Source organism: Trachypithecus francoisi, unplaced genomic scaffold (assembly GCF_009764315.1).
Source record: "Trachypithecus francoisi isolate TF-2019V2 unplaced genomic scaffold, Tfra_2.0 Lachesis_group6, whole genome shotgun sequence".
Classification (NCBI taxonomy): domain Eukaryota; kingdom Metazoa; phylum Chordata; class Mammalia; order Primates; family Cercopithecidae; genus Trachypithecus; species Trachypithecus francoisi.
Genome location: NW_022681471.1, coordinates 49,321,932 through 49,343,329, shown reverse-complemented (window position 1 = coordinate 49,343,329; position 21,398 = coordinate 49,321,932). Strand labels below are relative to the sequence as shown.

At 41.6% G+C, this 21,398-nt stretch overlaps 2 protein-coding genes across 5 annotated transcripts in view; one reads left to right on the top strand and one right to left on the bottom strand.

The window, feature by feature from the left end:
- Positions 1-9,378, bottom strand: part of TMEM31 (transmembrane protein 31) — a 27,526-nt gene extending 18,148 nt beyond the window's left edge. For all 4 annotated transcript variants that reach the window (XM_033201881.1, XM_033201883.1, XM_033201882.1 and 1 more), the window contains exon 1: positions 9,138-9,378. The gene's annotated coding sequence lies outside the window, so the exon portion shown is untranslated. The remainder of the gene's footprint in view (positions 1-9,137) is intronic.
- MORF4L2 (mortality factor 4 like 2) lies at positions 8,216-21,357 on the top strand. The gene is given in 6 exon segments (XM_033201880.1): positions 8,216-8,634; positions 11,352-11,440; positions 11,877-11,925; positions 17,970-18,071; positions 19,819-20,576; positions 20,578-21,357. Coding segments are annotated over 2 exon segments (903 nt in total). The 5' UTR covers positions 8,216-8,634; positions 11,352-11,440; positions 11,877-11,925; positions 17,970-18,071; positions 19,819-19,842; the 3' UTR covers positions 20,747-21,357.
- The last annotated feature ends 41 nt before the right edge of the window (positions 21,358-21,398 follow it).

Here is a 21,398-nt window from a genome sequence, read left to right as displayed (position 1 = left end):
TCTGTAGCTATGAGCACAGCGCTTGGAACAATGGAGGTGGGCAACAAATGCCAGCCCAACGAACAACTACACATGGAAGTAACTGTATTTGGCCATACTGCCAAATTTCTCTGGTTGGAAGGATCAATGAGTAAGTTTTCTTGTGTTTTTGGAGGAAGGAGTAACAGAAAAGAAGAGAACATGAGTCTACAAGATCATTGGGAGGCTGGGTTTAAAGTAAGCTGAGGTTTGAGTTCTCTGGGTTTTGTTTGATAATTTTTTGCTTTGTTCTGTTTGTTTCATCAGATGGCAGGGTTCTCTCATGATTTTTTCATCCCCCTAATTAAAAACTTTTAAAGATTTTCTTTTGCACAGAAGTGTCAATCCTTCGTTGGCTACTAATATTGCCTTATCTCCCTTGGATTTATTCACAAATTTTTGTGGAGAGACTAACACAATATGCCAGGCATTGTGCTAAATACACAGATACATGGTGAAGAAGAAACATAGCTCCTGCCCTCAGAGGGCTGATATTCTGGCAGGGGAGACAAACTTAGATAGAGACATTTAAGAAGTGACCAGAAGGAAAAGTAAGATGGAAAGAAGCAAGAAGGACCAGGAAGGCAAAGGAGAAGGAAGATGTTAGAGGTAGGAGAGTTTGCAAGAGGGAAGCGATGTAACAGATTTGCATTTGCCAAAAAATTCTAGCTGCGGAGTGGAGAACAAATTGTAGGGAGACATGAGTAGGTCATCAGGTGAAAACAGTGATGTCTTAGAAAGGGGAACGTAGTGGGTGCTATGGGAACATAAAGCAAGAGTACTTAATCTGGCCCTGGAGATCAGGGAAGGCCTCCCTGAGGAAGTGACATTTAAGTGAGTTTTGAAGACTGGGTTAACGGTGGTGAGGAACATGACGGGGTGAAGACTGAAGGGAGTCTGTGTCATACTAACCTTCTCCCTTCACGAAGGCAGGCCTCATTGTCACTAACAATTTGGTCCTAGTCTGGAATGCCTGGTATCTTTTTTTCCCCAGCCAAATCATGTCTATCTTTCTACAGCCCTCTCAAACCCCATTTTCTCTGATGATGACCAGATATAACCACTCTTGTTTCTAAACTTTTTTTTTTTTTTTGAGACGGAGTCTCGCTCTGTCACGCAGGCTGGAGTGCTGTGGCCGGATCTCAGCTCACTGCAAGCTCCGCCTCCCGGGTTCACGCCATTCTCATGCCTCAGCCTCCCGGGTAGCTGGGACTACAGGCGCCGCCACCTCGCCCGGCTAGTTTTTTGTAGTTTTTAGTAGAGACGGGGTTTCACCGTGTTCGCCAGGATGGTCTCGATCTCCTGACCTCGTGATCCACCCGTCTCGGCCTCCCAAAGTGCTGGGATTACAGGCTTGAGCCACTGCACCCGGCCTTTCTAAACTCTTATTCTATGTCTGTCACTTAGCATTTAAAGTCATACTATTTGGTATTGTGACCTAAGGTTACATGTTTCCAAACTTCTTGTAAGTTCCTTGAATTTACAAGCTGTCTTGTATTACTTTGGCATCACCCAGAGTACCTAGCCCAGTGATAGGCACATGAGGTATTCAATGAAAGAATGAATGAATGAGGCACTAGAGTCCCTGCAAGCCTCCTTTGGTAGTTCACTATTATCTGTGAAGGTGACAAGGAAACGGGTCTGCTTTCCCTATAAGATTTGCACTAAGTACTTGGATCCACAGACCTGAGATCTGAAATTGACAGCTCCTTCCCTCTGGTCATTGATTCTCATCCCCTTGCAATCCTGCTCTCCATCACCACCTTCTATTGTTTCTTCTGTCTTCTGGTTCTCAGCCAGGATGAGAAAATGGTCTAGCTGTCCTCAGAGACTTACGCCAGCCTGGACTGCTCTGCAGTGCCATGAAGGGCCAGGACTTTTGTTTACAGCTGGGAGCATGGTGAGGTGGTGAGCACAGCTGACAGCCCCACTCTGGAGCAAACATCAATCTTCCTCTGTCCTCTCGGCCAAGTTTCACAGACCAGCTCTATTGGAAGCTGGCTGTACCGGCCTGGGTCTCATTGACGTCCCACCCAGAACTCTGGCCTGGGAGCAGCGGGGTGAATCTCAGCTTTGTACCTTTTAGGAACCGCCCTTGCTCCCTTCTCTGTCCCCAGTTTCAAACCATTTTATCTCAACCTCAGGACCTTGAGAGAACATGTGCTCTGATTTCCCCATGCCCTAAACAGTGTGCCACCTCCCCAACCATATCTGCTCACTCCCAGCAGTGAACAAACCCATCATTTGCTCAGTCACACAGTGAAAACACAAGGAAGAAAGAACCAAACCACACAGTTTTCAATGGGTACTCTACGGAACCTGCCTTTCCAAGCAGGTTCAAGTTGGACCTGGAACGGTCAGGTCCCAAGTCCTCGAAAGTGTGTGTGTGTGTGTGTGTGTGTGTGTGTGTCTTTGCCTTCAGGCAGCTTTCCCAATGTTTTATTTTTGTTGTTGTTGTTGATTTTTGTGTATGGTGAGAGATAGGGATCTACTTTACTGTTTTAAAAACTGCAGGTCAGCTGGGCGTGATAGCTCATGCCTGTAATCCCTGCACTTTGAGAGGCCAAGGCGGGCAGATCACCTGAAGTCAGGAGTTCAAGACCAGCCTGCCCAACATGGCGAAATCCCATCTCTACTAAAAATACAAAAAGTTAGCTGGGTGTGGTGGCGGACGCCTGTGACCCCAGCTACTTTGGGGGCTGAGGAAGGAGAATGACTTGAACCCAGGAGGCGAAGGTTGCAGTGAGCTGAGATCGCGCCACTGCACTCTAGCCTGGGTGTCAAGAGTGAAACTCCGTCTCAAAAACAAAAAACAAAACATCAAAATAAAACAAAAACCTGCAAGTCAGATGGGTCCCGGAGCCTTCCAAGAATACCCTGAGGTCCTGAGTGAGGGCCTCTTTGCCCCATATTCTGCTCCCTAGTGTCCTCTGTCTTTAGCAGCTTTGTCCTCTCCAGCACTCACCTGGGTGATAATGAAGCCCCATTACACTCCTAGTTCCATCTCCTGCCCCAAGATTCCCTTTGCCTGTGTTTCTCTTCCTGCTGGCTAACAGTTTTTGCCAATTAGCTGAGGTCTGTTTCCATGGTTTTCAAGCTCCCTCCACTCTCAGTCGCCCAAGTGATATACTTCTTTCACCAACAGTGGTTCATTACAGCAAGGTTTATTTGTGGGGTTTGGTGGAGGGAGACTGCAGGCAGGAGGATATTTCCCTTCTAGAAGACCTAGTCAGAATTTTTGGCAAAGGGGCTTTTTCAATCTAAAATGCCCCCCTCCCCAGATTTTTACAGGGTATGTCTCTACTAAAGGCTGTGCATTCTACCCAACTCCTTGGTTAATAAGTCCTCTTCTAAAGAGAAACCCATGTGCATTCTCTTCCCCAGGACTGATGAAGCACTTAAAACATTTTTTGTCTTTTTAAATGTTTTATTATGGAAAACTTCAAAAATACACAAAAGTAGGAAAAATAGTATAATGAACTCCCACATAACAAGCATTAAGCTTCAACAATTTAGATGTGGCACTTTACTACTACTGGTTTGTCCTCTTTAATATGACAGCTTATATTTTCAAAAGGCATAGCTTTTATCATTCCCAGTGTAACAGGGACTGTAGGTGGAGGTTAGAAGCATAAGCAAATTTAACTCTGGAAAAATGACTCAAGACATCCTCTTGAGGCAGTGCTCAGATTGTAGGACTCAGCATACACTGGGAGAAAAGCAGTCCTCGTTTCTGTGGGTTAGTGTGTAGCATGGATGACTTTACATGATCATTCCAAGTGAAGTCTATGGCTCAGGAAACCACACATTCTGGTAAATTGTATGCTAAACTATTAACTCAGGAAGGGGACAACAAGGAATTATGTGTGAGTCTGGCATCCCAAGGTCACCCAAGGACATTACCGATTAGGTTCAGGATCTCAGTGTTTTGGGTCATTTGAAGAAGTAATCTCTTTCTGTCAAATGGGTGGGTCAGTCTCAGGGTGCAGATTTGTCATAGGAGGAGAGAGGAGAGAGGAACTAGAAGAGGATGGATACCCCTAAAAGGATAAAACTTTCCCATGACTATTTTCATCTTTGCCCTGGTCTCACAGGCTAGCAAACTAGGTTGACTCAGACTACATTTCTGGACTGGCTTTACAGAATTCCTGTGGAATGAGGCCGGTATAAATAGATTTAAAAAAATCCTTATTAAAGAAATACCATTTGCTTAGCTGAAATATTAGATTTTATTTTTAACCTTTACATTAATCAAATGTTCTTCAAAAAAATCCAATAAGCGGCCAGGCGCGGTGGCTCAAGCCTGTAATCCCAGCACTTTGGGAGGCCAAGACGGGCGGATCACAAGGTCAGGAGATCGAGACCATCCTGGCTAATACGGTGAAACCCCGTCTCTACTAAAGAATACAAAAAACGGCCGGGCGCGGTGGCTCAAGCCTGTAATCCCAGCACTTTGGGAGGCCGAGACGGGCGATCACGAGGTCGGGAGATCGAGACCATCCTGGCTAACACGGTGAAACCCCGTCTCTACTAAAAATACAAAAAAAAAAACTAGCCGGGCGAGGTGGCGGGCGCCTGTAGTCCCAGCTACTCGGGAGGCTGAGGCAGGAGAATGGCGTAAGCCCAGGAGGCGGAGCTTGCAGTGAGCTGAGATCCGGCCACTGCACTCCAGTCCGGGCGACAGAGCAAGACTCCGCCTCAAAAAAAAAAAAAAAAAAAAAAAAATACAAAAAACTAGCCGGGCGACGAGGCGGGCGCCTGTAGTCCCAGCTACTTAGGAGGCGGAGGCAGGAGAATGGCGTGAACCTGGGAGGCGGAGCTTGCAGTGAGCTGAGATCCGGCCACCGCACTCCAGCCTGGGCGACAGAGGCAGACTCCGTCTCAAAAAAAAAAAAAAAAAAAAATCCAATAAGGTAGTCAGAACCAAAATTTTAAAATATCATATCAAATTAACCTCAGATAGACCAATTTTATCTACTACCCAGAAACCATGGGAAAACACTGGTGTCTCTCTCCACCCTCCAGAACAGACTGACTACTACCTTCCAGACTTAGGAAGGCTCTTAGTCATGAGGTAAGTCATGAGGTAAGACAGGGCCAGGAGAAAATGTTGGGCAGGTTGCACCCTCCCCAAGGGTGCCCAACTAATAAGGTAGAGTCCAGGCTGAAATTCATTCTTCAGCTGCTCTGGTGAGGTTGCAACAGCCTACAGAAAGAAAAGTTATTTTTTCTCACTGTTCCACTGGAATGGGCCCTTCTCTGCAATTTGTCTGTCCCCAGGTGGCATGCTTTTCTAATTAGCACAAAAGCAATGTATGAGCTAATGGTGGCCTTGAAAATTAACACACGGTTCTCGGATCCATTGCCTGTCCTTTGTATGCTGGGACCATAAATATTCTCTGTCTGGCCTTGGGCCTTGGAGCCAAACATTGACCTAAACTATTTTTCCATTCCAGTTGAAACAGACTGTGAAGACAGCAGTTCAGCTATACTTTCAAAAGGGGAGTAATTCCCATTTTCTGAGAATACACTAGTAAGTGGAGGTCGCAGGGGAGAATACCAATTTGAGGCAGTAGCATGACATAATGGGAAAAAGCCTGGGCTTGGTCTGCCATTTACTTGCTGAGTGAGTGTTTAACTTCTCTGGGCTTCAGTGAGGATTCGCTAAGATAACAGATGTAAAAAGCTGGGCACAGTGCTGTGTGGCACACAAGAGGCATTCAGTTCCTATGCCTTTTTCTGCTACCACCCTGACTCCAAAGTTAATTCACACTGTTCACATGCTTGGCCTTGAAACCTCACTCAGTAGAGTAAAGCATAAGGATGGGTATACTAGACAGAATGTTAGAGCAAGAGTCAGGAGATATGGGTCCCAGTGCCACACATATCCCCTATCACAGTACCTTGGGTAAGTTACTTCCCTCTCCTGACCCCATCAGTAAAACAGGAGAACACCCCTAGCTCTGATGCTGAAAGAAAAAAGCAGACATCACTTTTCTTGGGCATCTGCCATGAGATATGCGCTGTGTTAGGCCCTTTTACATACCGTATATCCTCTAAATCAGCACTGTCCAGTAGAACTTTTTGTAGTGGTGGAAATGTTCTATATCTGCACTGTCTAATATGGTAGCCACTAACTGTAAGTAGCTATTGAGCCCCTGGAATGAGACTAGTGCAACTAAGGATCCACATTTTTAAATTTCACTGCATTTAAATTTAAATAGCCACATATGACTAATGGCTACAGTATTGGATAGTGTGGCTCTAAGATTATGAAATAGAAATAATTGTTCCTATTTAATATGTGACACTGAGGCTTAGAAAACTTAAATAACTTAAAGTCACTTAACAAGTAAATAACTAAACCAGATTCAAAGCCAAAAAGTAGAAAGTTTAGTAAAATAATATGGGCAGATATGCCAGGAATTATCCAGGCTCCACTATTTACAAGTTATATGACCAAAGAAAAATAATTACACACTGCAGAATTCACTTTCATTATCTATAAAATGATGATGATATCACCCAATTTGCAGGCCTATTGTTGAGATTCATGGGTGTGTAGAGTATGTGGCCCACAACAGGTTTTCAACAACTGTTTCCTCACCACCCTGATAACTTCAACACACATAGAAGAGATTTAGACATATGGCTGGGTGCAGTAGCTCATGCCTGTAATCCCAGCACTTTGGGAGGTGAGGCGGGTGGATCACCTGAGATCAGGAGTTCAAGACCAGCCTGGCCAACATGGTGAAACCCCATCTCTACTAAAAATAGAAAAATTAGCCGGGCGTGGTAGCGCATGCCTGTAATCCCAGCTACTCGGGAGGCTGAGGCGGGAGAACTGATTGAACCGGGGTTGGGGGTAGGGGGAGGGAAGGGCGGAGATTGCAGTGAGCCGAGATCGCACCACTTCACTCTGCTGGGTGACAGAGCGAGACTCAGTCAAAAAAAAAAAAAGAAGAAGAGATTTAGAATAATTAAAAAGGCAATTGCAGAGTAAAGAGAACATTATTTGGGGAATTAAAAAAAAGAAAGAAAACATTCAGAAGCCTTTATGTGATATCCTATTATAGAATGGAGATGAGGAAGAATATGAGTAGGAAACACCGAAATATTTCCACTTACTTGGTTTCCTTTCCTGCACTCTTCTTGACACTCCAGTCAACATTAGCCAAAGCAGGGAACAAGTTATTTCTAATGTATTTTGAGGCTTGGGAAGACAAGTCATATGGTTACCCAACAGAGTACTATTAGGGGCTTGGGCTAGAGGCAGGTGAAGTTCAAATCCTGGTTCCCATACTTGTTGTGTGCACTAAGAAAATAATTTGACATCTCTACACATTAGTTTTTAATCTGTAAAATAGGACTGATAATATGGATGGTGTGTGAAAACATATACTGTGCATCATTTATTATTTTGCTTTACATTCTGTAGCACCCTCTAGTGGTGTGTACAAAAATATGCATTGCATTTCTACTCTGCAAAGCAGTGGTTCTCAAACTTCAGTGTGTGCTGGAATCACTGGGATAGTTTGTAATAACACAGATTACCAAACCCCACCGTGCGAACTTCTGATTCATTAAGTTTGAGGTGGGACCTAAGAATGTGAATTTCTGACAATTTTTCAGGTGATGCTGATGTCTCTGGTACATCCAGGAAACACATCTTGTGAACTACTACTCTAAAAATATCCCTCTTGTGTACAGGTATATAAGATAGATAATTGAAAGGGGTATGATTTTTGTTGTTTGACTTTGATCTAGTACTGCTCATCTAATAAGGACCTGGTGATGAATTAAAAAAAAATCGACGTGAAGGATATAACACAGCATCTAAAATATAGAAAGCATACAAAAAACTGAGGATCACAGAACATAAATCATTTGCCCAGGGTACTGAGACTAGTAAGTGGTGGAATGAGGTTTACAATTAAGTCTCTTTTTCCTACTCCAAAGACACAATAAAGTCTACCAATACCACTACAGAAAATAGGGTGCAAACACACATATCTGATACAAATTTCAAGAGAAAAGGAAAATCAGTTTTCAATACCAGGGTCCAAGTTTTACTGATGAGTTCTTATCTATCTTTATTAAAGGAACAGCATATCTGTATTTTCACTTTGGGTGAGTTGCAAGCATTTGAAAAGGTGAGGAAAAAGGGTTAGGATCTTCAGCATCAGTGCTTGGGTCATTCATTAACTCTTTGATTAAACAAGGCAAGGACAAAAGAAGCGAGGGATGGAGAGGGGCCTTTTTTTTTTTTTTTTCAAGTAGAAAAGGAAAGAAATGAGCAAAATTATTTGGATCTTGGGTCACAGTTCCCTGCCTACTAGTGCTATTTACAGAAGCTGATTTTATTTTTTCCTAGGAATGAACGATATCCATGATGCCTTAGATATTAGCGTTCAGCAAATCAAGAAAGGGGAGGGGGGAGGGAAACAAAATCCCAGAATCCCAGGGACCACACAGCCAATCCTTTGCTGGGATTTGGCGGCATCTAGTGGCGAACTCGAGAGGTATAAACCTTACCCACAGAACTTTCTGGAAAATTGACAGTGCGTATTTGCCTGAAGAAGGTCAGTGTGCTTGCTTGGAGATCAGGACGCGAAGGTAAGAGCGCCCTAGTCACCACAGAAATCCGGAGTCTCTAACGGAGGGGAAGGCTGTCATAGATAGATATTCTCATAGGAAAATTGTATTTGTGCCAAGAGAACTGCACGCAACCTTGAAGGGAGGGGGGAGGTGTGGAAGAGGGGGGAGGAGGAGGATATAGACAACTTGAAAGAAGTCTCCCTTTGGAGTTGCTAACGTGACGATGGAAGGGTTTGGCTCTGAATCATTGGAGGGCTGTGGTTTACGACGGGATTTTGGCACAGAGGAAAACGTAGGACGTGTATTTATAAAGTATTTAAATCAGTAGGGAAAGCCAAAATATTTCTGACAGTGCCCCTTTATCTCTGTTATTGTCGCCTTGCCTTAATTATTTATTTTCCTTTTCATTAGAACATTTTCAAACAAAATACAGAAATAGATAACAACCTGCGCGAAGTAGCTAACCCCTCCCCGCAACTCCCACCCCAATCACGCACGCGGGCGCGCGCCGTGGCTCTCACCAGTCCCGACGCCAGGGGCGCACGCCTGCGCAAACACATCACCTCCAGCGCCACGAGGGCCGCTCACACAGCAACCCCAGGGCCACTCGAGCCTGCCCGCGCACTAACACACTGGCCTTAATGCCTTGCGCCCGTTGCACTCACGACCCTAACTCGCAAACACAGCAGAACCCCCAACTGCGCCTTTTTTTCCATGTTCGGGGAGTTGCGCCACAGGCCTGGGGGCGTGGCCCCAGATTTGACCTCGCGCTTCCCCACTCGCGGGAACCTTAGCTCACTTCCGCCTATTTCCGCAGGCCACGTAGACACTTCCTCTCCCAGTGGGGGGGGAGGGGGGGAAAACACAAACCCATAATGCCTCCCTGCAGGAAAAAAAAAAAAAAAAAAAAGGGAAAAGAAAAAAAAAAAACCCTCTGTCAGAGGAACTCTGGGTCGTGAAATAGGCCACGTGAACATTCTGCCTATAGACTTATGACCCAACGGCTGTCACGCTTTTGGAGGGCGGGCTAAAAACCTAAGAGGGCGAACGTCATTGGCCGGAACTCGCACTAACGGAGGAAGAGGATTGGTTTGCTGTAGGCCTTAGCAGTGAAGAAGCAGGTTGCTAGCACCCGCCTTTACTGCGGCGAAGTGTCATTGCTGACGTGGGAGTGGGTGTCCAATCATTTGGTTATGGAACATTCTAAAACTTAGACAAGACGATTGTGATTGGCTGAAGGGCATACGCCCTCCTCCAGGGTGACGTGTCTGCCTATGGATATCAGTTGCCAGAGAAACCTGGCTTTACTATGGCGGTTGGAGGAACGGCAGTGATCACACGTCGGCTGCTGGGGAAGATGGATTCTCGTTTCAGGTTTCGGGGTGGGGGTGGGGAGAAAGGGTCGATGATTTCCTCTTTTCGTCGGGTATAGACGGGATTAGCTAGTTCCTTCACAATCGGTCAGAGCTGGATTCAGATTCCTGCTCGCCAACGCCCAGCTTGGGCAAGGCTCCTGTTCTTTCTGTGTCTCGGTTTCCATGTTTGTAAAATGGTGATAATAATAGTATCTACCTCAGAGACGTGTACTGTATAATAGTGCGTATAAGGCACGTAATATGAAGCCTGGCCCCTGGAGATATTAGCTATTGTTATGGAGATAAATAATATGCGTAATAGAATGAGAAAAATTATAAATTATATAAATTCGCTAATAGTAGTGCTCTTTCTGCCATCAACTTCTTTCCTAGAATAAAAGATAAAAGAGATATATCAATTTTTACCAATGAAATAATTTGCTGTTTGGGAATTGCCTCAAAATTGCAGAGATTGTAATTTTCCATGTTGAAAAGTTAAATAAAAGGTGGGGGGGTGGAGTGCGAGAAAGAAAGAGATGGAGAACGAGAGCGAGCTGGAGATGAACCACATGCGATGAGTAGGCCTTGTTTGGATCCTGAATCGAACACACCAACTGTAAAAATATGTTTAGGACGCATCGAGAAAATTGGAACACGGATTCTATATTTGATGTTTTTTAAGGAATTGATGTCAGTTTTTTTAGGCGTCACAGTAGTATTGTGGTTATGTTTTCAAATTGTCCTTCATTGTAGAGATATATACGAAAATATTTACGGATTAAATAATATAATGTCTGGGATTGGCTTCTAAATACATTAATGACTAGGATTTGCTTCAAAATAATCTCAGCGGTAGGGGGAAATGGGGAGGGGTATAGATGAAACAAAATTGGCCCTAAATTAATAATAGTTTTTGCTGAGTGATAGGCAGTGGGTTCCGTATATTAATCTGCTTTCCTTGGTATACGTTTAAATTTTTGTATAATAAAATACAGAAGTCAGATATTCCCGTGAGCTTGAAAAAGTCGGGGGTGGGGGGGAGCAGTGGGTGGGGTTATAGATGAAACAAGATGGCCTTCAGTTGGTAATTGTTGAAAGCTGGATGATGGATTCGTGTAGGTTTGTAATACTATTCTTTTATTTCATCCATTTGAAATTATCTAAGGAAAAGTTAAAAAAATTGTCAGAAATTATATAAATATACAATAAGTTAAATTTGAAAATGTAGCCACAAGAAAGGAAAAAGAAATACTTGTACATTATTTATCAGCTTTGGTGTCCTTTGTGTGTGATGAAATTGCATTGGCTGATGTAGAAGAAAGCCATATCTCATATCTTTTTATTTTATGTCCTTTCCTGTCCTTTTGTTTGACCTTCTAGGTCACCATCAGAAAAGCTAAGTTTGCTGTATAGTGAGGATCAGGAGGTCTGATCTGATTGCAGAACCTTCCCTGATTACAGAATCTCGGGTAAGTGCCTCCTTCTGGCCTCAGTTCTTAAACAAGATAATACCAATAACCTTCCTAACTGTCCAGGAATATTTTGAAAATTAATAAGCTCCTATCTGGGAAAGTAGTCTAAATTCTGAGAAGGGAAGGATGGAGCTAAGTCCATTGGTAGTTCCAGTATAGAAAGTACATAAGCAACAGAGGACTGTGTAATCTTACATCCCTTGATAAAAGATATTACAGTCAATCCCCTGTAGTAGTTCCACAGTTCCATATATTACATTTTTCTTTGGAGCATCCTATATGCAGCATAGTTTAGTGGTTAAGAGCAAATACTTCCTGAATTTAAATCCTGGCTCTGCCACTTAACTATGTGATCTTGGGCAAGATAGTTACTCACTTTATACCTAAGTTCCTCGTATATGAAACAGAGATGATAATAGTTCCTACTTCGTAGGATTGTTGAGAGGATTACATGTAAAGTACCAGGACAGTGCATGGCACATGTAAGTATTTGCTTTAATAATAATTACGGTTCTGTTAGTCCTGATAATCTCCTGTTTTATCTACACATTTACACCTACTTCTAAAAGCAGTGGATATCTCTTTTTGGAATTGTGTAAAAATAATAATAATTAATACTGTTGGTTTCTCTCCTCGTTTTCCAGAAGCAGCAGTTACCACTAGAACTGAATTCCGAAATTATGACTTCTGGCTTGTCTTAACAATCTAGAAAGGTTTTAAGTATATTGATCATACTTATTTATGAGGAAATTTCCAGGAGCTATAATTTTAGCTAGCAGTTCAAACCAAATTTATAAATAAGCAAATCTTTTCACTGAATATTCAGTCTGCTAACAGCTTTTACATCATTCCTCCTTTGTCTCAAACTTAAAAAAAATCTATTAAATGTAATGGAAATGTTTCAAGATCCAGAAGAGAAAATTGATATGAATGTAACTGATATGGTATATGTGCATTTAAAGGTTTATTCCAACAAAATGTTATTCACACTCTTTTCTGACATATGCATACACAAAAGATGTTAGCATTTGCAGTCTGATTCTCAAATGACCCATTGCTTGTGTGGAGAGATGAAGTAAGGTTTGAAGGTTTTTCAGCCTTTTGACAGCTACATATGGAGTGACTGTAATTTCCTTTTTTTTCTCCCTTCTGAAAAGTAGGTTTCAGAGGAGGGCCCTGCCCTCGTGGAAGAGATGCACTAGATTGGTAGGCACAGAATACTTTACATGAGACCATTTAGAGAATGATTAGGGGCTAAAGGTAGGGGGTGGACTGTTGAGCCAACAGGGACTCAGAGAAAGCAAGGGTCAGGGTGACCTGAAATAGAGGAAAAAAAATCTCACAGAGGAAGAGGACCTTGACCTGGCTCTCAGAGGATGGGTGGAACTTAGGAGGGAATGAGCCCAGTCTGAATGGTATGTCTACAAAGTATACTATGTGCAGTGATGATTAACTGAAAAATTGGGCTGACCATTTGTGAGATCCATGAATAAAAGTAGATCAGAAAGTCAGTGTGAGTTTTAAATATATATTTTATTATAAAATGTTAATCACATAATATGTGAAGTCACTACTGATAACCTTTTCTATTGGTCCTAGTGTTTTGCTATTTAAAATAATACTGCATCAAATATTCTTAGTGTAGCCATCCATTTACAAGTATTATTCAAGAGCAACATTTATGCCTTTAAGCTGTGATAATTAAATTAATACTAGTGAGAACTGTCAGATATACCACTGTGACAGAACAGATGGCCCAGAGACAGTGATACCTTTAAAAGTTAAATAATTGCTGAGCGCGGTGGCTCACGCTTGTGATCCCAGCACTTTGGGAGGCCAAGACGGGTGGATCATGAGGTCAGGAGTTCAAGACCAGCCTGGCCAAGATGGTGAAACCCCGTCTCTACTAAAAATACAGGCGGGCGCCTGTAATCCCAGCTACTCGGGAGGCTGAGGCAGAGAATTGCATGAACCCAGGAGGCGGAGGTTGCAGTGAGCCGAGATCGCGCCATTGCACTCCAGCCTAGGTGACAGCGAGACTCCGTCTCAAAAAAAGAAAAAAAAAAGTTAAATAGCCAAAAATAATTTGGAAGAGAGTACCTTGAAAGACCCATATACCTCTGAGAATTTAGAATGTTATAAAGTGGTATTTCATACCAAAGGGGAAAGGATAAACTCTTCAGTGATGAATATTAGAAAAAGTTAGTTATACATTTGAGGAAAACTATAAAAGTACCAATAATGGGTAGGAAATCACTTCTACAGTATTTTTGGAGCATTTTCCCTAAGCATGATGTAAAAGCCAAAGGTCACAAGGAAAAAGCTGATAGATTTGTCTGTGATATTGAGAGATGTATGCACATGTACATACAACAGTCTTATAGTAAGACACCATTAGACAATGGTGGTTTGGAAAAAAATTTCCAACATAAAATAAAACTAATATTTAATTATTAGAAAATAATAGCAAACAACCTAGTAGAAGAGAACAAAAATATTCATATAAGATAACGTATGTGACCAGTGAATGTATGAAAAGATGATATCACACAAATTCAAATGAAATTATCTTACTACATGTTAGGTTGGGCCAAGAAAAGCCCCTCTCCTTTTTTTTTTTCAAAAAGATGTTTTTCCAGTGTTCTTGAAGTCATGAAAAAATGAACTTTTATATTTTTGTTAGGAGTACAAATTAAAACAGTTCTTTGTGAGATGAATTTGGCTCTATCTCATCAAAGTTATAAATAAGCAAATCCTTTGGCTAAATAGTTCCTCTTGGAATATATCCTTGAGAGGTACTTAATGCTCTAATATTTGTATACGCTGATGTGCATTGCAGTATTTTTGTGATAATGAAATATTGGGAAAAGCCTAAATGTTCAGAGACTGGTTATAGTACATAACAGATTAAAGAATGTGTTATGACTATTAAAAAGAAAAGGTAGGTATGTACTGACATGGAAAGATGCCCATGATAAGTGAGCAAGGCAAGGTGCAGAGCAGTATGCATCTCACATTTGTCAAAACAAATAAATGCATGCTATATATTCACATACCTATGTGTATAATGTACACATTGAGTCTTTAAAGTTACGTTTTATGTGAATGTGTACATGAAAAGATTTGAAGGCATACATGCTCATTCAGAGGATACTCCTAGGATTGGGGTGGGAGAGGGGTAGGTGATAAGGAAGAATGTTCACATCTTTGTATAATTTGTTATCTATAGGTATATAAAGGAAATATAAATGGTACCACAAGATCTAATTCATTGAGGTGAACGAAGATTGTCAGTTCATAACTTACAAACTACTGGATGGATTAAGGAGTTAAAATATAAAAGAAATCTATCAAAAGATTTGTTCTTAATTTTTAAACTTAGGAATGAAAGGAAAAAATGTATTTTAAAATGATCCCCAGTGCTGGCCAGAGCGTGAGGCATAGTAAATATTTTTACACACTGCTTGTAGGATTAGAAATTGGCACAACTTGTGCAGAGGGAGTAATTTGGCAATGTATTGAGAGTGTTCTATCTCTTGACTCACTAAGCCCACTTCTGAGAGTCTTAAAGGAATAATAGGAAGCAAGAGTAAAAAATGTTTACACAAAATGTTTTCATTGATTATTAAAGAATATATTGGTGGGAGGTGTGCACTGGATATTTCCAGGGAAGGAGTGGCTAAGTAAATTAAGGTATGCTCATTTGACGGAATATCTTTATATGACTCAAAATGGATGCATATTATAACCTTAACATGGGAAGATTATTGGTTATCATAGTAAAGTTTTTAAAAGGAAAAATCTAAGCTTTGATAGCCACTATGAGCTCACCTCTGTTTAAATGTATTATTTATACAGAGATTAAACTGTTGTAAAATTAAAGATAGAAAACTAAGACAAACATAAGTACAAAAGTGTTTTCTGAGTTTCTGGTTTACCCTAGAGCTGATCTGTAGGGAACAGGTGGGAAAATAGTTGATGACTGTTGTCCCTAATTTGTGCCCCCATTTTCTCCATGTGTTGAGTCACAGCTCCCTCCACCCTATTCACAATTATATACCCACCAGGGACCAGTCTGACTTCCAGAATGGTTTTTGTCCAGCTTGGCTCTACTTAATGTGTTTTACACAGTCTGGTTGGCACTAGGTCACGTTGCTTTCTTTAGGTGATATTTTTCACTATCATCCTTTTGTTTTATGGAACCTCTGCACTATGAGCCCCAAGATGGGCTTTCTGGATTTACTCATGCAGGTTGAGTATCCCTAATCTGAAATGCTCCAAAATCTGAAACTTTCTGAGTGCCAGTATGCCACTAGTAGATGATTCCACATCTGACCTCATGTGACAGGTGGAAAAGAATGTTTAAAATACTATATAAAATTACCTTCAGACTATGTGTATAAGGTGTATATGAAACAAATGAATTTCCTGTTTACACTGGGGTCCCATCCCCAAGATATTCTCATGCATATGCAAATATTCCAATATCTGAAACACTTCTCATCCCAAGCATTTTGGATAAGGAATACTCAACCTGTAGTAACAATTCTCAGAAGTCTTCAGATACTGTATCTGCTCTGTCCTGGTCACAAAGCAATTCTTTTAGAAACATTATTCTAGAAGCATGATAGCTTACAATTTATGCCATGATACACTGGCCACTATCACCACTGTCTGATCCTGCACAGGATGTGTCTCCGTGTCCCTCTCAGCCAGAAAGTTTCTGATTCCCACAGGGATCAGTCTCCATATTTACAAATTTTGATGCTTTCTGAAGACTGACTTTACCCTTGAATTTCTGCTCAAAGCTTTGTGCTCTTTCAGTTAGAGGATATTGTTTGCTTAGTGAAAGTACTAGCATCCAGGCCTCTCTTCCCAATAACTGGCTTTCCTGATTCAGGGATCTAGTCTTCAAGCATGCATGCATGCATATTTATTTGTTTGTTTGTTTGTTTGTTTGTTTGTTTGACAGAGTCTCACTGTCACCCAGGCTGGAGTGCAGTGGCACAATCTCCTGGCTCACTGCAACCTCCACCTTACAGGTTCAAGTGATTCTCCTGCCTCAGCCTCCCAAGTAGCTGGGATTATAGGTGTGCACCACTATGGCTGGCTAATTTTTGTATTTTTAGTAGGGACGGGGTTTCACCATGTTGGCCAGGCTGGTCTTGAACTTCTGACCTCAAGAGATCTGCCCACCTCAGCCACCCAAAATGCTGGGATTACAGGCTTGAGCCACCGTGCCCGGCCTTCTTTTCTTTTCTTTCTTTCTTTTTTTTTTGCCCACAGGTGCTACTACCAAACATTTCTTATCTCTGATTTTCTTCTCAGAGCCTCCCTGATGCCTGCCTACACAGTGTTAACGGCTACAGAATGGCTGATGGGCTTTTTCTTTGGGTGAAAGTTGTAGTTACTAGAGAAACCTGGTTTAAGGCTGGTCTACCATCATCCTTTCTCAGAGGTTACCCTGATTTTAACAGGCTAGTATTTATCTGTCTAGATATTTCCATGCACAATTATAGACATCTGTTTAAAACACACACACAAATGAGAGCACATTCTTCCCAAAACTATTTCACACTAATGTTTATTTCTCTACCTGTACTATCTTTTTTTTCTTTTTTTGGAGATGGAGTCTCTGTCGCCCAGACTAGAGTGCAGTGGTGCGATCTCAGCTCGCTGCAACCTCCGCCTCTCGGGTTCAAGCGATTCTCCTGCCTCATTCTCCTAAGTAGCTGAGACTACAGGCATGCGCCACCATGCCCGGCTACTTTTTTTGTTTTTTGTATTTTTAGTAGTGACGGGGTTTCACTACGTTGCCCAGGCTGGTCTCAAACTCCTGACCTCATGATCTGCTTGCCTCGGCCTCCCAAAGTGCTGGGATCACAGGTGTGAGCCACCGCGCCTGGCCTTATCTGTCTCTTTATGATCGTATTGCATTTGGGATCCTATAGTATTACGCCATCTGCCTATTTACCTAGTAATATATATTGAACATCTTTCCATGTCAGTACACGGATCTCTGCTTAATTCATTTGAATGTTCTTCTGTAGTATTCATACATAATTTATGTTATCATTTTCCTATTGAAGAATAGGTAGGTGTTTTCCAGTTCTTCAGTATTGCAAACACCACTACATTGAACATCTTTGTATCCATGTACAATACTCTGGCAAGGTACTGTGCTAGCTGTTCAGCCTCATCACCTTTATGAAATTCTCACAGGAGCCTGTGAAGGCTATGGGTAATTTGCCACATTCCACAGATGAGAAAAAGAGGCTAAGAGAGCTTACATGTCTTGCCTGAGGTCTCACAACTCATAAATGATGGAGCCTAATTGAAGTAAAGGTCTGTCTGACAGCAGAACTCAAGTATTTTCTCTGATACCACGATTTACAATTGCAGTATATGATTAATATATGTGTTTAAACATATAAACCACATGTTTATAAATTACTCATTTTTTTCTTTTCCTTAGATGATTTCACAAAAGTTCATCTTCATTGCAGATACCTGCCTTTCTTTCTAGGTTGTATCTCCCACTTCACCCTTCTAGACCATCCCAGAAGATCTATAAGATTTCATCTGGGAAATCACTAGGAGTTCTTGGAAGGGAAAGAAGGAAGATTGTGTAAGTCAAAGGAATTGTTTCCTCTGTCACACCATAAGAATAATGGAAGACTATTTTTTGCATCCTTTTCTCACTAGCACTCCCTGCTGCACTTTACACTGTAGATTATACCTTTTTCTTCTTGGAACGCTCATCTTCTTTGGCATCCAAAATGACATTCTTCTAATTCTGTTATGGCTACTCTTAACATTTTTGTTTCATTTGTGGTCTCTGCATCCCTTAAATGCCTTTCGTCCTTAGGTTTTCCAGAATTCCATACTTGAAGTTCTTCCTCTCTTCTCCCTGATTTCATTGGCCCTCGTAGTGTCTACTACCAGCTATGTGATGATTACTCTCAGATCTCCATTTCTGGCTTTTACTTCTCACCTGAGCTTTAATTTTGTGTGTGTGTGGAGGGGGGGGGTGTACCCAGTTAGCTGGACGAAACTGAGCTTTACGATTTTATGTTTAACTGTACACCTCACACGCAATAGCCCAACACAACTTTTCCTTCAATCCATTTTCCTCTTCCTGTAAATGGAGTATTATCATTTGGTGATAATACTAATGACCTGATCACCCATACCTTGGAGTCATCACTGATTCCTCCCTCGCCAATCTTTTTTTTAGCTTCTTCAACAATCACTGACGGTGGTGTCACGTACCATTTCTTGTATCTGCTCCCAAACCATTTTGTGCCTATAACTATCATTATACTAACCTTATTGTTTTATAATTGTCACTTTAGGTATTTGGATCTCTAGCACCTACCATAGTACTTGTCCCAAAGCAGATATGCAGTAATGTATAATGACAAACTGAATAGATTAATGAATGGATGAATTACCTATGTTCTGTCATTTTATTTCTGATTCCAAACTAAACCCTAAATTCAGTGCTTTTATTAAATTCATTAATTACCCAGGCTTGAAGTTGCAGATTCCTCCCTCCTTTGTTTACTATATTCTTCGTGATTTCTGTATTCTTCAGTTTCTTTTTTTTTTTTTTGAGACAGAGTCTCGCTCTGTCGCCCAGGCTGGAGTGCAGTGGCCGGATCTCAGCTCACTGCAACCTCCGCCTCCCAGGTTCACGCCATTTTCCTGCCTCAGCCTCCCGAGTGGCTGGGACTACAGACGCCCGCCACCTCACCCGGCTAGTTTTTTGTATTTTTTAGTAGTGACGGGGTTTCACCGTGTTCGCCAGGATGATCTCGATCTCCTGACCTCGTGATCCGCCCATCTCAGCCTCCCAAAGTGCTGGGATTACAGGCTTGAGCCACTGCGCCCGGCCTCTTCAGTTTCTCTTGACTCTGTCATCATCCTAGTTCAGACCTTTCTGGACTTACACAAGAACCTTTACTGTTACTCATTTTGCCCTTAGTCAACTAAGTATAACCTTCCCTATTCCATATTGTCATTTCTCCTGTTCAGAAGTCTTAAATTTCAACTTCACTGCCTTTTATAGTTTCTTTTTCATTGAATTCCTTCTTTCTTTAAAATTGCTTTCCTATCTTGTGAGTGGCATCAACAGAGTAATTTGTGGGTAGATGTGATGAGTATTTGGGTGAGATGAGAGTAGTGGCTGGTAGTGAGGATCAGAGAGAGGGAAAGGAGGTAAAAAAAAAAAAAAAATCACTTATAAAGAGTCCTGAAATGGGATTTGAAATCCAGATTTTAAGGGAGTTAGAATGTATTATGCTCTGATGGCCTTTATGAAACATAAAGGTTGCCATAGAAAACAACCAAGTAAAATATTTTATATATTACAGTGGTTGGAATAAAAACAGGGTTGAATGAGTTCCAGAAAGCAGGGTTCTCAACCTCGTGGACAGCAATCTGCAGAAGAAGAGAACTTCAAAAAACCAACTAGAAGCAACATGCAGAGAAGTAAGATGAGAGGGGCCTCCTCGGGAAAGAAGACAGCTGGTCCACAGCAGAAAAATCTTGAACCAGCTCTCCCAGGAAGATGGGGGGGTCGCTCTGCAGAGAATCCCCCTTCAGGATCCGTGAGGAAGACCAGAAAGAACAAACAGAAGACTCCTGGAAACGGAGATGGTGGCAGTACCAGCGAAGCACCTCAGCCCCCTCGGAAGAAAAGGGCCCGGGCAGACCCCACTGTTGAAAGTGAGGAGGCGTTTAAGAATAGAATGGAGGTTAAAGTGAAGATTCCTGAAGAATTAAAACCATGGCTTGTTGAGGACTGGGACTTAGTTACCAGGCAGAAGCAGCTGTTTCAACTCCCTGCTAAGAAAAATGTAGATGCAATTCTGGAGGAGTATGCAAATTGCAAGAAGTCGCAGGGAAATGTTGATAATAAGGAATATGCGGTTAATGAAGTTGTGGCAGGAATAAAAGAATATTTCAATGTGATGTTGGGCACTCAGCTGCTCTACAAATTTGAGAGGCCCCAGTATGCTGAAATCCTCTTGGCTCACCCTGATGCTCCAATGTCTCAGGTTTATGGAGCACCACACCTACTGAGATTATTTGTAAGAATTGGAGCAATGTTGGCCTATACGCCCCTTGAGAAAAAGCCTTGCATTATTGTTGGGCTATTTGCATGATTTCCTAAAATATCTGGCAAAGAATTCTGCATCTCTCTTTACTGCCAGTGATTACAAAGTGGCTTCTGCTGAGTACCACCGCAAAGCCCTGTGCGTCTACAGACAGCTCACCATTTTTGTCCTGTATCTGTAAACACTTTTTGTTCTTAGTCTTTTTCTTGTAAAATTGATGTTCTTTAAAATCGTTAATGATAACAGGCTTATGTTTCAGTTTTTTTCTGTTCTGTTTTAAACAGAAAATAAAAGGAGTGTAAGCTCCTTTTCTCATTTCAAAGTTGCTACCAGTGTATGCAGTAATTAGAACAAAGAAGAAACAGTAGAACATTTTATTGCCTAGTTGACAACATTGCTTGAATGCTGGTGGTTCCTATCCCTTTGACACTACACAATTTTCTAATATGTTTATGCTACGTGACAAAAGCCCTGATTCCTAGTGCCAAGGTTCAACTTAATGTATATACCTGAAAACCCATGCATTTGTGCTCTTTTTTTTTTTTATGGTGCTTGAAGTAAAACAGCCCATCCTCTGCAAGTCCATCTATGTTGTTCTTAAGCATTCTATCTTTGCTCAAATTGTTGAAGGATGGTGATTTGTTTCATGGTTTTTGTATTTGAGTCTAATGCACGTTCTAACATGATAGAGGCAATGCATTATTGTGTAGCCACGGTTTTCTGGAAAAGTTGATATTTTAGGAATTGTATTTCAGATCTTAAATAAAATTTGTTTCTAAATTTCAAAGCAAGTAATTTGCAGTGTGCCTTTCATGTTACTGAGGCTGGTATTC